We start from the raw sequence: 14,817 nt of genomic DNA, 5'->3' as shown, positions 1-14,817 counted from the left end.
CCCCGGCTGCGGGCAGACGGCTCTACACCGCCGCAGCGCCCGAGTCCAGACCGCCCGCGGGAAGGCACACATACACACACGCGCGCGCGCGCCCACAAACCCCCTCTCGGCTTGGGCCGCCATACCCCGCGCAGCATGTCGGCGCTCGAGTGGTACGCCCACAAGTCCCTGGGCGACGGCATTTTCTGGATTCAGGAACGCTTCTACGAGTCGGGCAACCGCGCCAACATCTGGCTGGTGCGGGGCTCCGAGCAGGACGTGGTGATCGACACCGGCCTGGGGCTGCGTAGCCTCCCTGAGTACCTGTACTCCTCCGGCCTCCTGCGGGACCGCGCGGCCAGAGACGACGCGGCGTGCCGGCCGCTGCTGGCTGTGGCTACCCACGTGCACTTCGACCACTCGGGCGGCCTCTACCAGTTCGACCGGGTGGCGGTGCACCACGCCGAGGCCGAGGCGCTGGCCCGCGGGGACAACTTCGAGACCGTGACCTGGCTGTCCGACAGCGAGGTGGTGCGGGCGCCGAGCCCGGGCTGGAGGGCCAGGCAGTTCCGAGTGCAGGCGGTGCAGCCCACCCTCGTCCTGCAGGACGGTAATGCTCACCCCCCGCCCCCTTCTCGGGCTCTTGCTGTCTCATTTAAGGGAAGGGATTGGGGGATAGACGGTTCCGAGGGATGCTTGATGCAGACCTGCTTGGCTGTGAGGTTGAGGGAGTGAGGTGGGGAGGTTGGTTTGTTTTGTCATATCGCAGAAACACTTGCTTCACTTTCTCCCTCCCCCTCTCCCTGGGGGCCAAAAAGCCCACTCACTCCACCATCGAGTCGCTGGAAGGCCATTGCAACCTTTCCTGCAGGAGACCAGCTCTGACGCCGCGTACTCGACTGAAAGCCAGCCCCACCCCCCTAGTCAGTTGTCTCTGGAAGGTCTACGGTGTGCAGTAACACCACTAGAGACTGGTCACTAGGATTCCCATTCTTTCCCCCTCAGACATGTCCGTCATTTGCAAGCACTTTTCTAGCGAAGAGACTTCTAAGGAATGACACTTCGTGGAGAGAGTGCGTGTCGTTGGCTCTGTGCTTTTTGAGAACAGCTCACTCCATTGGCTCAGTACGGACAGTGCCCACCTGTAGGCTTAGAAGGCCATTGCAGAGCAGCGATTCTAATCTGCTCACGCATTTTTAGCTTCCAGATAGGTTTCTGCTCCTGATGCTGCCTCACAAGAGAAAAAGCTTGATAGTGAACCTACGAAGTAGAATGTGCCTGAGTCTTAACGTTATGACAAATCTGTTCTGGCTGAAAGCCAGGCCTGAGAAAGATTAATAAGGAAGCTGTTCCCATAATGGTGAAGTATGTGGACTAATGCATAGATAACCTTGGGCCTCTTTGGCTCTGCGAAAAACAGAATGGGATTCAGAAAGAAATTAATAGAATAAAATAGTGTAGGGTTCCAACCCTTCCAACCCCACACAGGCACTTAAATGATTGAGCCAAACCACTGAGTCAGTTGGTCACAGCAGTGATATTTGTGTATTAATTTCTTTGTTCTTTTTATTTTTTTAATTTTTTTTCAAGGTATTTTTAAATTTAATTTAATTTTTTAACTTTACAATATTGTATTGGTTTTGCCATATATCAAAATGAATCCGCCACAGGTATACACGTGTTCCCCATCCTGAACCCTCCTCTCTCCTCCCTCCTATCTGGGTCGTCCATCCCTCTGGGTGCACCAGCCCCAAGCATCCAGTATCGTGCATCCAACCTGGACTGGCGACTCGTTTCATATATGATATAGAATGCTACTGTTGATACCATTTTATCTTCCAACACGTTTGAAGTGAGGCTACTTAAATGGCTTGCCTAGGGGCCACAGAGCAAGCTTGAGACAAAAGCTAGGATTCCAACCCAGGCACAGTAGATCAAAGCGTGTAGATCACACATTAATCCTACCCCCAAAATAAATTTTTATGGTAATTCTGAATAGGATATGAAACCCCCTTTCCTTTCTATCTTGAAACTATTTTATTTGCCAGTTTAATTTATTGAACTGTTCTGAAGCAAAAAAAAAAAAATCCAGTTGCTGCAGTACAGTAAGGCTCACTTTATGACCAACCAATATGACAAATAATGAAGTACTTTCCGAAAATGAGTTTATCTTAACAGATGAGATCTTGATCACTTGACATATAAAAAATAGCAATATTCTGTACCTTACCACTTTAAAAAGTCTGTTCATTAAAATTTTAAATCTGAAGATTAAAAAAAAAGTGGTTTAGATGGAAGCCTTACATTACCTGACACTTTGAGGTGAAAGAAAACTAGATTTAAATTTACATTAAATGTGCTTTTAATTACTATATTTCTTTGAAATTAATACTTTAGAAGTAGGATTTCCATACAATTTATGGGTATTCAGACTAAATTAACTCAGACCCCCCCCCCAAAAAAAGAGAAGTTTTGCATCAGTATTTAAAGTATGTTTAAGTTGTTTAAAAGAATAAATGACCTTTGATTTATTTACTTTGGCTCCTGTGTCAGGAAATCAATGATGAAAGAATGATAAGAAATATTGTTTTATAGATGAAAAGTCCACACAGGCTTGAATATTATGCCTGAAATCACATAGCCTGTTAGGGAAAGAGCCTGGACTAGAAATCAGATTTCTTAAATCCCAGTCAGTGCTAGAATTATAGGCTTTTGGAGTTGCAGGGGACATGCAACCTACCTGTGTGGTGCTTTAAGCCTTTGAAAGTATGAAAAGAAAGCTTAATATTTACTAAACACTTGGAAGGTGATACTACTGTGTTAAATTAAAAGTTGTTTTTCATTAGGAGCTGGATGTCTCACCCTCTCAAGTAGAATCCAATATCCTCTTCTCTCAGGAATATTAATTTCCTGTCTCTTCTGAATGGTGTGGCCTGCTAATTTAATATTATCATAATCCAGATGCCTGGAAAGAGATATAAAATATTTATATAAAAATCATATACAAAAAAAATTCGTATACAATTACGCACACGTGTGAACAGCACATACCTAACAGCATAGTCTTCATTGTTTCAGTTAGAAAATGAGGAGGCTGGATTCACTAGCTTACTACATACGTTTCATTTAGTGTATTGGTGATCACCCGTCATGGAGAAGCATGAGTCTGTGCACTGTATCACTAACCCAAAAGCTGACTTGCATATGCGGGATGAGGAGGACAAGGTGAGGTCATCATCCACTGCATCATTTTTGATGAAAAAACCTACTCACCCTACTAATAGTGAAACCATATCTTTCTATAAGAAGACAGCAATAAACCCTAGATAGACATAGCATGTTCTTCATGAATGGGCACACATCATTCTGTCTGTTTTTCACAAGAGGCAGGCATTTTGGCTCCTGTTATACATGTTTAAATGATTTTCCCAGAGTCATCAAGACAGTACAAGAGTAGTTTTAGGTAAACTTAGATCGTTTGGGGAGATTAAAAACAAAGAAGATTACAGAGAGGCAGCAGGTTGAACGAACACATTTAATTTGACTCCCTCTCAAAATCTCACTAAGACTGCAGCAAATGGACCGTGGTTTGTCTGTTTTATGTATAAATCCACATTGACTGAGGTTCTGTTTTGCACTGTTGTTGTTGTTTAGTTGCAAAGTCGTGTCCAACTCTTTGCAACCCCATGGACCGTAGCCCGCCAGGCTCCTCTGTCCGTGGGATTTCCCAGGCAGGAATACTGGAGCAGGTTGCCATTTCCTTCTCCAGGGGATCTTGCCAATCCTGTGGTGACTGACTTAGCAGTTTTATCCTATGCCAGCAATAGAAAATTGAGAGCCAGTCCACTTTGTTCTACAGGAGATTAATAGGCTCAGAATTAGCAGTAGCCAGTACCTTAGCAGGGGCAAAAGGAAGAAAACTAAAATAAGTAGAATTGATGGAAAGTCACTTAAGAAGTTGTTAAAACTCTGGAATTCTTCTTCCTAAGTGAATGCACCTCTCCCCAGAGTTAGTTGGTTCTCTGGGGAGAATGAAGCAAAAGGGTTTCTTGATTGAGGGATGCCAAGTACTAATGAGCTCAAGGCTTCAGATGGAAAAGAGGAGGGATAAGTGTATGGGAATGTATATAAAAATACAGAAAAATAATAGATAGATAATATATATGTTCTTTACTAGTTTCCCAAAAGAATAAGAGCCAGGCCTTTAGCCGCTATGCCTCCAGGTACGAAATTGGAAGAATCTTATCTGGAAATCTGCCCAGCCCTGGGGTAAAGATTAAGATGCTGATTCGTAGGTAATTCTTGGCTTGGACTTTCTACAGTGAAGTCTGCATCACCAGGTGTCATGCATGTGCTTCAAACAGCTTTTTCACTATCCTCCAACTCTTAAACAGGTAATCAAGCATTATGAAAAAACATCTGAGAAAATCGTCTCACATGAAGTAAAATACTAAAAGAACATAAAGTGACTTGAGAAGAGCAGACAATCATTAATATCATCAGGGGATAACAGAAACTATTGCATTCAAGATACCTGAGAGACAATAGGATGCCATAAAAATAAGCAACAGGCAGAACCATATTCACACTCCTAAAAGAACCATTGGAATTTAAAATGTCAGAAATTATTTAGTGCAAGGTCTGGAAGATGAAGTTGAAAACTTAGAAAAGCAGCAGATAGGCAAAATGAAAAACTAGGATAAAACTAGTAAAGAATGAGTGTGAAAAATCTGACATTAGAATAATAAGAGCACAGATAGAGCAAATAGAGAAAGTAGAGAAAAAGAATAGTAGAGAAAATATCCCATGATTAAGGGATGTACATTTCCAGATTGAAAGAGCCCATAGATGAAAACATATTCAACCCATGGCCCGTTATTATAAAATTTCAGAATGCTGGGATCAAAGAGTCTACAGACTTCCAAATTTAAACAAAAAAGGTCATCTATACCAATCATAATGGCTTTAGAGCTAGAAAAGAAGAGCTGGGACTTATTTGAATAAAACCAATTTCCAACTTAGAATTCTGACATCCATTCCAGTATCAGTCAAGCTTTCAAAAAATTATTTCCCACATGCTGTTACTTAGGAAGCCACTAAGATACATTTTATAGTTCCTGGTGGCTCAGAGAGAGTCTGCCTGCAATGCAGGAGACCTGAGTTCAGTCCCTGAGTTGGGAAGATTCCCTGGAGAAGGAAATGGCAACCCACTCCAGTATCATTGCCTGGAAAATCCCATGGCCTCAGGAGCCTGGGGGGCAACAGTCCATAGGGTTGCAAAGTCAGACACGACTGAGAAACTTCACCCTAACTCCCTTCAAAATAAGGGAATAAACCAAGAGGAAGACATGGAATATAGGAAATAGAAGATCTGCTGCTGCTGATGCTGCTAAGTCGATTCAGTCGTGTCCGACTCTGTGGGATGCCATAGACGGCAGCCCACCAGGTTCCTCCGTCCCTGGGATTCTCCAGACAAGAACACTGGAGTGGGTTGCCATTTCCTTCTCCAATGCAGGAAAGTGAAAGTGAAGTCGCTCAGTCATGTCCGACTCTTAGCGACCCCTGGACTGTAGCTCGCCAAAGTTGAAGCCTCAGGATGATGGCAAAGGATGACACTGACAATGATAGAACCTCAAGCATAGAGGATTCCAGATCTAAGCAGTTGAATCATTATTCTTTCGAGGGGTGGGAGGATGAGAAATGTATACATGTGTCATGATGGTGGTAGAGAGGAGTAAAAAGAGCTACTAAAAATCCTTATGTTTCATAGTGGAAGTCAGTGGATAACATCTAAAATTAAAAACCAAGAAATGATAATACATGAATGAAATCAGTAGAGTATGAGCTATAAACATTATTTACAGATGATTATACCCAGTAGTCATCTGTAAATAATACTTTGGCTCCAATACTTTTACCACCTGAAGTGAAGAGCCGATTCATGGGAAAAGACCCTGATCCTGGGAAAGATTGAAGGCAGGAGGAGAAGCGGACGACAGAGGACGAGATGGTTGGATGCATCACTGACTGAATGGACATGAATGTGAGCAAACTCTGGGAGAAAGTGAAGGACAGAAAAGCCTGGCGTGCTGTAGTTCATGGAGTTGAAAAGAGTTGGATACGACTGAGAGGTTGAACAACAAACAACATATCTAGTAGAGGCAACTACCAGAAGAAGTTGCTAAAATTGTTAACAGTGGTTGCCTATTGGGAGCAGGATTAGAGATAGAGCCAGAATGGGGCAAAGAATGTTTTCTGGCATTTTAAGCCCTCCTGAAATGTTTTATTTGAAATATGTAATTTAGTTCTTTAATTAAAAGTGAAATGAAAATTAAAAATGGGGAATGCCAAGATGGGAAAGGGTGTTTGAGCAGCCAAGAAAAGTCTAGTGTAGTTGGGATGTGGTGACAGCTGGGTTAGGGTGAAGGCTTGAAAGGATACATAGTATGTGATATATATATTTTTTAACATAAATTTATGTATGATATTTATATATTTCATAGACAATTGTGGTTCTTGTAAGAGAGGTCTTGATGAAATTATATGTGTTAGCATTATAAGCATAGGGGAGGTATTTATAAAGCCATATGGTAATGGCAGACCTAATATTAATAATATTCCATCACTGTGGCCTTATCAATTGTTTACAATTGGTGTCCATTTTGATACGTGGGTGCTTATGTCTTATCTACTGCTAAGTATTTTGAATATCACCTGGCCTTGAATATCAAAAATCCATAAGACTCTATCCCTCCATTGGTAATTCTCTACAGCTTCATTTTTAGCATCAAACTTCCCTCATTCTTCTTCATTCTGTACATTTATTAAACTGTCTGCAACAGTTCTATTATTAAATCAACTTACCTATAATATCCTTTACCTTACTTATCAATCATACAGGAAATGGCAGTGGTTTCTGATCCCCAGAAGCACCTTAAATCTGAAACAATTATCCTGTGAAGGAGTCTGGCTCCTTATGACTGGAATGTGGGGAAATTTGAGAGTACCTAATTAAGCTGGAATCAAGATTGCTGGGAGAAATATCAATAACCGCAGATATGCAGATGACACCACCCTTATGGCAGAAAGTGAAGAGGAACTAAAAAGCCTCTTGATGAAAGTGAAAGTAGAGAGTGAAAAAGTGGGCTTAAAGCTCAACATTCAGAAAACGAAGATCATGGCATCCAGTCCCATCACTTCATGGGAAATAGATGGGGAAACAGTAGAAACAGTGTCAGACTTTATTTTGGGGGGCTCCAAAATCACTGCAAATGGTGACTGCAGCCATGAAATTAAAAGACGCTGACTCCTTGGAAGGAAAGTTACGACCAACCTAGATAGCACATTGAAAAGCAGAGACATTACTTTGCCAACAAAGGTTCTTCTAGTCAAGGCTATGGTTTTTCCTGTGGTCATGTATGGATGTGAGAGTTGGACTGTGAAGAAAGCTTAGAGCCAAAGAATTGATGCTTTTGAAGTGTGGTGTTGGAGAAGACTCTTGAGAGTCTCTTGGACTGCAAGGAGATGCAACCAGTCCATTCTGAAGGAGATCAGCCCTGGGATTTCTTTGGAAGGAATGATGCTAAAGCTGAAACTCCAGTCCTTTGGCCACCTCATGTGAAGAGTTGACTCATTGGAAAAGACTCTGATGCTGGGAGGGATTTGGGGCAGGAGGAGAAGGGGACGACAGAGGATGAGATGGCTGGATGGCATCACTGACTCGATGGACGTGAGTCTGAGTGAACTCCAGGAGTTGGTGATGGACAGGGAGGCCTGGCATGCTGGGATTCGTGGGGTCGAAAAGAGTCGGACACGACTGAGTGACTGAACTGAACTGAACTGAACTGAATTCCATCTTACTATATTAATAATTACTGGGATTCGAGACAAGACCAGAGCAACCTCTGTTCCCACCCAGGCCCCACTGACCTGTTTTTGCCATTATAGTTTTCTTTTTCTGAAAACTTAATACAAAACATAATCACATGCAATCTTTTGTGTCTTCTTTCCTTTGGCATGCTGTTTTTGGAGATTCATCCATGTTGTTTTATCTATGAATAATTCCCTTCTGTTGCTGAGAAACTACTCATTTATCAATAGAACACATTTTACATATTCACCTGTTGAAGGAGATTTGAACTTTCTAGTTTGGAATTGTTATGAATAATGCAGCATGAAAGTTTACATGTAAGTTTTTATGTTGATGCCTGCTTTTATTTCGTAGGTAGATAGCTAGAAATGAATTTCTGGGTTGTGTGGTGAATGTGGCATACAGCATACGCACACGTGGTAAACGTGTGTTAAATGTTTAAGAAGGTGCCAAGCTGTTTTCCAAAGTGCTATGCCATTTTACATTCCCAAGTGCAGTGTATAAGTTGCAGTTTCTCCACATCACTGTCAGCACTTGATTTTGTCAGTCCTTTTGATTTTAGGCATTCTAGTGGTATTTCATTGAGGTTTTAATTTGCATTTGGGCTTCCTTGGTGGCTCAGAGGTTAAAGCATCTGCCTCCAATGTGGGAGACCCGGGTTCGATCCCTGGGTCGGGAAGATGCCCTGGAGAAGGAAATGGTAACCCAGTCCAGTATTCTTGCCTGGAAAATCCCATGGATGGAGAAGCCTGGTAGGCTGCAGTCCATGGGGTCGCAAAGAGTTGGACACGACTGAGCAACTTCACTTTCACTTTCACTTCAATGACTGATTATGTTGAACATCTTTTCAGGCACTTATTTGCTATTCAGATATCTTCTTTGTTGAAAGATCTTATCAAAATCTTTTCTCTTTTTTAAAAATTGAAATTTTGTTTTCTCCTAGTTGAGCTGTAAGAGTTCTTTATGTATTCTTAATTCAAGTCCTTTATCAGATATACATTTTGCAAGTGTTTACTCCCAGTGTATGTCATGTCTTTTCATTTTCTTAATAGTATCCTCTTTTTTTTAAGTAAGCAAATTTTTTTGTCTTTGTTTTTTTGGTTGCACTAGGCCTTCATTGCTGTGCATGAGCTTTCTCTACTTGCGATGAGCAAGGGCTGCTCTCTGTTGTGGTGCGCGGGCTTCCTATTGTGCTGCCTTGTTGTGGAGGACTAGCCTGCATAGGTGAGCAGGCTTCAGCAGTTGCAGTCCGTGGCTCCAGGCCACATGGACTTCCACAGTTTTGGCACACAGGCTCAGTAGTTGCGGCTAGCGGGCCCTGAAGTAGTTTTGGTGCACAGGCTTAGTTGCTGTGCAAACTGTGACATCTTCCCAGACCAGGAATTGAATTACTCAGATGGTCGACAATCCGCCTGCAATACAGGAGACCCAGATTCAATCCCTGGGTTGAGAAGATCCCCTGTAGAAGGGAAAGGCTACCTACTCCAGTATTCTTGCCTGGAGAATCCCATGGACAGAGGAGGCCGGCAGGCTATAGTCCATGGGATCACAAAGAGCTGGACAGGACTGAGCTACTAACACTTCTCTTCCCTGCCTTGGCAGGCAGATTCTTGTCCATTGCACAACCAGGGAAGTCCTTAATGTTTTGGGCAAGAAAGTTTTTAACTCGGATGAAGTCCAATTAATCGTTTTTCCTTATGTTTTATGCTTTTTGTGTTATTCTAAGAGCTCTATGACAAGCCTAAAATCACAAAGATTTTCTTTTTTTTGGGAAGCTCTCACATTTAGGATTATGATCCATTTTGAGTTAATTTTTGTTACTGTTGTGGAAGGTTCAGTTCAGTTGCTCAGTCATGTCCAACTCTGCAACACCATGGACTGCAGCATGCCAGGCTTCCCTGTCCATCACCAACTCCCAGAGCTTACTGAAACTTATGTCCATAGAGTCGGTGATGCCATCCAACCATCTCATTCTCTGTCAGCCCCTTCTCCGGCCTTCAGTCTTTCCTAGCATCAGGGTCTTTTCCAGTGAGTCAGTTCTTTGCATCAGATGGCCAAATTATTGGAGTTTCAGCTTCAACATCAGTCCTTCCAATGAATATTCAGAACTGATTTTCTTTAGGATTGACTGGTTGGATCTCCTTGCAGTCCAAGGGACTCTCAAGAGACTGCTCCAACACCACAAGATGATCAAGACCATCCCCAAGAAAAATAAATGCATAAAGGCAAAATGGTCATCTGAGAAGTCCTTACGAATAGCTGAGAAAAGAAGTGAAGTGAAAGGCAAAGGAGAAAAGGAAAGATAGACCCATTTGAATGCAGAGTTCCAAAGAATGGCAAGGAGAGATAAGAAAGCCTTCCTCAGTGATCAATGCACAGAACAGAGGAAAGTAATACAATGGGAAAGACTAGAGACCTCATTAAGAAAACTAGAGATATCAAGGGAACATTTCATGCAAAGATTGTGGAAGGTTATGAGGTGCTTTATTGTTTATTTGCATATAGATTTCCAAAGTAGTCCAGGCCAATTAGTTGAAGAGACTGTCCTTTTACCCAGTGGATTATCTTTGTTGATAACCTTTGTCAAAAATCCACTGACCATACATGTGAATGTTTTCTTCTGGACTCTAGTCTCTTTCATCGATTATGTCTGTCGTATAGCCAGCACAACACTCTCCTGATTATTTAAACTTCATTCTAATTCTTGAAATTGGATTGTTTAAGTCTTCCAGCTTTGGCTGTTCCAGGTCATTTGCATTTCATATAAACTTTAGAGCCAGATTTTGTTTTTATAAAAAAACATGTCAAGGTTTTGATTGAGATTCTTGAATCTATACATCTACCATTGTGTCACTAGCCACATGTAGCTCAGTTCAATTCAGTCGCTCAGTCAGGTCCGACTCTTTGCGACCCCATGGACTGCAGCATGCCAGTCTTCCCTGTCCATCACCAACTTCTGGAGCTTACGTAAACTCATGTTCATTGAGTCAATGATGACATCCAACCATCTTATTTTCTGTCATCCCCTTCGCCTCCCTTCAGTCTTTTTCAGCATCAGGGTCTTTTCCAATGAGTCCGTTCTTGGCACCAGGACGAAAGTATTGGAGTCTCACCTTCACATCAGTCCTTCCAATGAACACCCAGGACTGATCTCCTTTAGGATGGACTGGTTGGATCTTCTTGCATTCCAAGGAACTCTCAAGAATCTTCTCCAACACCACATTGAAAAGCATCAATTCTTCGGCACTCAGCTTTCTTTAGTCCAACTGTCATGTCCATACATGACCACTGGAAAAACCATAGCTTTGACTAGACAGACCTTTTTTGGCAAAGTAATGTCTCTGCTTTTTAATGTGCTGTCTAGGTTGGTCATAGCTTTTCTTCCAAGGAGCAAGCATCTTTTAATTTCATGGCTGCATTCACCATCTGCAGTGGTTTTGGAGCACCCCTCCCCCAACACACACACACACAAATAAAGTAAGCCACTGTTTCCACTGTTCCCCATCTATTTGCTATGAAGTGATGGGACCAGATGCCATGATCTTCATTTTCTGAATGTCGAGCTTTAAGCCAACTTTTTCACTCTCCTCTTTCATTTTCAAGAGATTCTTTAGTTCTTCTTCGCTTTCTGCCATGAGGGTGGTGTCATCTGCATGTCTGAGGTTATTGATATTTCTTTCTGAAATCTTGATTCCAGCTTGTGCTTCATCCAACCCAGCATTCTGCATGATGTGTTCTGCATATAAGTTAAATAAGCAGGGTGACAATATACAGCCTTGACGTACTCCTTTCCCAACTTGGAACCAGTCTGTTGTTCCACTTCCGGTTCTAACTGTTGCTTCTTGACCTGCATACAGCTTTCCCTGGAGGCAGGTCAGGTGGTCTGGTATTCCCATCTCTTTCAGAATTTTCCACAGTTTGTTGTGATCCACACAGTCAAAGGCTTTGGCATAGTCAGTAAAGCAGGAGTAGACGTTTTTCTGGAACTCTGTTGCTTTTTCAATGATCCAACGAGTGTTGGCAATTTGATCTCTGGTTCCTCTGCCTTTTCTAAATCCAGCTTGAACATCAGGAAGTTCTTGATTCACATATTGTTGAAGCCTGACTTGGAGAATTTTGAGCATTATTTTGCTAGCATGTGAGATGAGTGCAATTGTGCAGTAGTTTGAGCATTCTTTGGCATTGCCTTTCTTTGGGATTGGAATGAAAACTGATCTTTTCCAGTCCTGTGCACGCTGCTGAGTTTTCCAAATTCGCTGGCATTTTGAGCGCAGCAGTTTCACTGCATCATCTTTTAGGATTTGAAGTAGCTCAGCTAGAATTCCATAACCTCCACTACCTTTGTTTGTAGTGATGCTTCCTCTGGCCCACTTGACTTTGCATTCCAGGATGTCTGGCTCCATGTGAGTGATCACATTATCATGGTTATCTGGGTCATGAAGATCTTCTTTGTATAGTTCTTCTCTGAATGTAGCTATTAATACATGTAGCTATCTAATGCAAATTTAAATTAGTTAAGATTGATTAAAATGAAAGTTTTAGCTTCTTAGTTACACTAGCTTTATTTCTCATGCCATTAGCCACATATAGCTAGTGGCTACCATATTGCGGAGGGCCTAGAGGAGCTATCCCACATTGAAAGTCAGGAAGGGTGGCGGTGAGGAAATACCCCTCGTCCAAGGTAAGGAGCAATGGCTACGCTTTGCTGGAGCCAGCCATGAAGAGATACCCCACGCCCAAGGTAAGAGAAACCCAAGTAAGATGGTAGGTGTTGCAAGAGGGCATCAGAGGGCAAACACACTGAAGCCATACTCACAGAAAACTAGTTAATCTAATCACACTAGGACCACAGCCTTGTCTAACTCAATGAAACTAAGCCATGCTCATGGGGCAACCCAAGATGGGCGAGTCATGGTGGAGAGATCTGAGAGAATGTGGCCCACTGGAGAAGGGAATGGCAAACCACTTCAGTATCTTGCCTTGAGAACCCCATGAACAGTATGAAAAGGCAAAATGATAGGATACTGAAAGAGGAACTCCCCAGGTCAGTACGTGCCCAATATGCTACTGGAGATCAGTGGAGAAATAACTCCAAAAAGAATGAAGGGATGAAGCCAAAACAAAAAGAATACCCAGCTGTGGATGTGACTGGTGATAGAAGCAAGGTCTGATGCTGTAAAGAGGAGTATTGCATAGGAACCTGGAATGTCAGGTCCATGAATGAAGGCAAATTGGACATGGTCAAACAAGAGATGGCAAGAGTGAATGTTGACATTCTAGGAATCAGCGAACTGAAATGGACTGGAATGGGTGAATGTAACTCAGATGACCATTATATCTACTACTGCGGGCAGGAATCCCTCAAAAGAAATGGAGTAGCCATCATGGTCAACAAAAGAGTCCGAAATGCAGTACTTGGATACAATCCCAAAAATAACGGAATGATCTCTGTTCGTTTCCAAGGCAAACCATTCAATATCACATTAATCCAAGTCTATACCCCAACCAAAAACACTGAAGAAGCTGAAGTTGAGCGGTTCTATGAAGACCTACAAGACCTTTTAGAACTAACACCCAAAAAAGATGTCCTTTTCACTATAGGGGCCTGGAATGCAAAAGTAGGAAGTCAAGAAACACCTGGAGTAACAGGCAAACTTGGCCTTGGCATACGGAATGAAGCAGGGCAAAGACTAATAGAGTTTTGCCAAGAAAATGCACTGGTTGTAACAAACAGCCTCTTCCAACAACACAAGAGAAGACTCTATACATGGACATCACCAGATGGTCAACACCGAAATCAGACTGATTATATTCTTTGCAGCCAAAGATGGAGAAGCTCTATACAGTCAGCAAAAACAAGACCAGGAGCTGACTGTGGCTCAGATCATGAACTCCTTATTGCCAAATTCAGACTTAAGTTGAAGAAAGTAGGGAAAACCACTAGACCATTCAGGTATGACCTAAATCAAATCCCTTATGATTATACAGTGGAAGTGAGAAATAGATTTAAGGGCCTAGATCTGATAGATAGAGTGCCTGATGAACTATGGAATGAGGTTCGTCACATTGTACAGGAGACAGGGATGAAGACCATCCCCATAGAAAAGAAACGCAAAAAAGCAAAATGGCTGTCTGGGAGGCCTTACAAATAGCTGTGAAAAGAAGAGAAGTGAAAAGCAAAGGAGAAAAGGGAAGATATAAGCATCTGAATTCAGAGTTCCAAAGAATAGCAAGAAGAGATAAGAAAGCCTTCTTCAGTGATCAATGCAAAGAAATAGAGGAAAACAACAGAATGGGAAAGACTAGGGATCTCTTCAAGAAAATCAGAGATACCAAGGGAACATTTCATGCAAAGATGGGCTCAATAAAGGACAGAAATTGTATGGACCTAACAGAAGCAGAAGATATTAAGAAGAGATGGCAAGAATACACAGAAGAACTGTACAAAAAAGATCTTCACGACCCAGATAATCACGATGGTGTGATCACTGACCTAGAGCCAGACATCCTGGAATGTAAGTCAAGTGGGCCTTAGAAAGCATCACTATGAACAAAGCTAGTGGAGGTGATGGAATTCCAATTGAGCTCTTTCAAATCCTGAAGATGATGCTGTGAAAGTGGTACACTCAATATGCCAGCAAATTTGGAAACCTCAGCAGTGGCCACAGGACTGGAAAAGGTCAGTTTGAATTCCAGTCCTAAAGAAAGGCAATGCCAAAAAATGCTCAAACTACCACACAATTGCACTCATCTCACACACTAGTAAAGTAATGCTCAAAATTCTCCAAGCCAGGCTTCAGCAATATGTGAACCGTGAACTTCCTGATGTTCAAGCTGGTTTTAGAAAAGGCAGAGGAACCAGAGATCAAATTTACCAACATCCGCTGGATCATGGAAAGAGTGAGAGAGTTCCAGAAAAGCATCTATTTCTGCTTTATTGACTATGCCAAAGCCTTTGACTGTGTGGA

General features: G+C 42.3%; 2 protein-coding genes across 4 annotated transcripts in view; one reads left to right on the top strand and one right to left on the bottom strand.

Annotated features, from left to right (window-relative positions):
* The window catches only part of POLR3G (polymerase (RNA) III (DNA directed) polypeptide G (32kD)), a 47,894-nt gene extending 46,407 nt beyond the window's left edge, over positions 1–1,487 (bottom strand). The window contains exon 1 of one of the 3 annotated variants that reach the window (XM_010831912.1): positions 687–1,487. In XM_010831912.1, coding sequence (XP_010830214.1) covers positions 687–741 — 55 coding nt within the window. In that variant the 5' untranslated portion in view covers positions 742–1,487. Of the gene's footprint in view, positions 1–125; positions 209–303; positions 368–686 lie in introns of those variants that run through there. The other 2 variants (XM_010831915.1, XM_010831919.1) reach the window with 2 other exon arrangements.
* MBLAC2 (metallo-beta-lactamase domain containing 2) overlaps positions 7–14,817 on the top strand; it is a 24,273-nt gene continuing 9,462 nt past the window's right edge. Inside the window, exon 1 of the mRNA XM_010831920.1 lies at positions 7–589. Within this exon, the coding sequence (XP_010830222.1) occupies positions 136–589 (454 nt within the window). The 5' untranslated portion in view covers positions 7–135. The remainder of the gene's footprint in view (positions 590–14,817) is intronic.

Source organism: Bison bison, unplaced genomic scaffold (assembly GCF_000754665.1).
Source record: "Bison bison bison isolate TAMUID 2011002044 unplaced genomic scaffold, Bison_UMD1.0 scf7180017864533, whole genome shotgun sequence".
Taxonomy (NCBI): Eukaryota; Metazoa; Chordata; class Mammalia; order Artiodactyla; family Bovidae; genus Bison; species Bison bison.
Note: the sequence above shows the minus strand (reverse complement) of the source record. Positions and strands in the feature narration are given on the sequence as shown.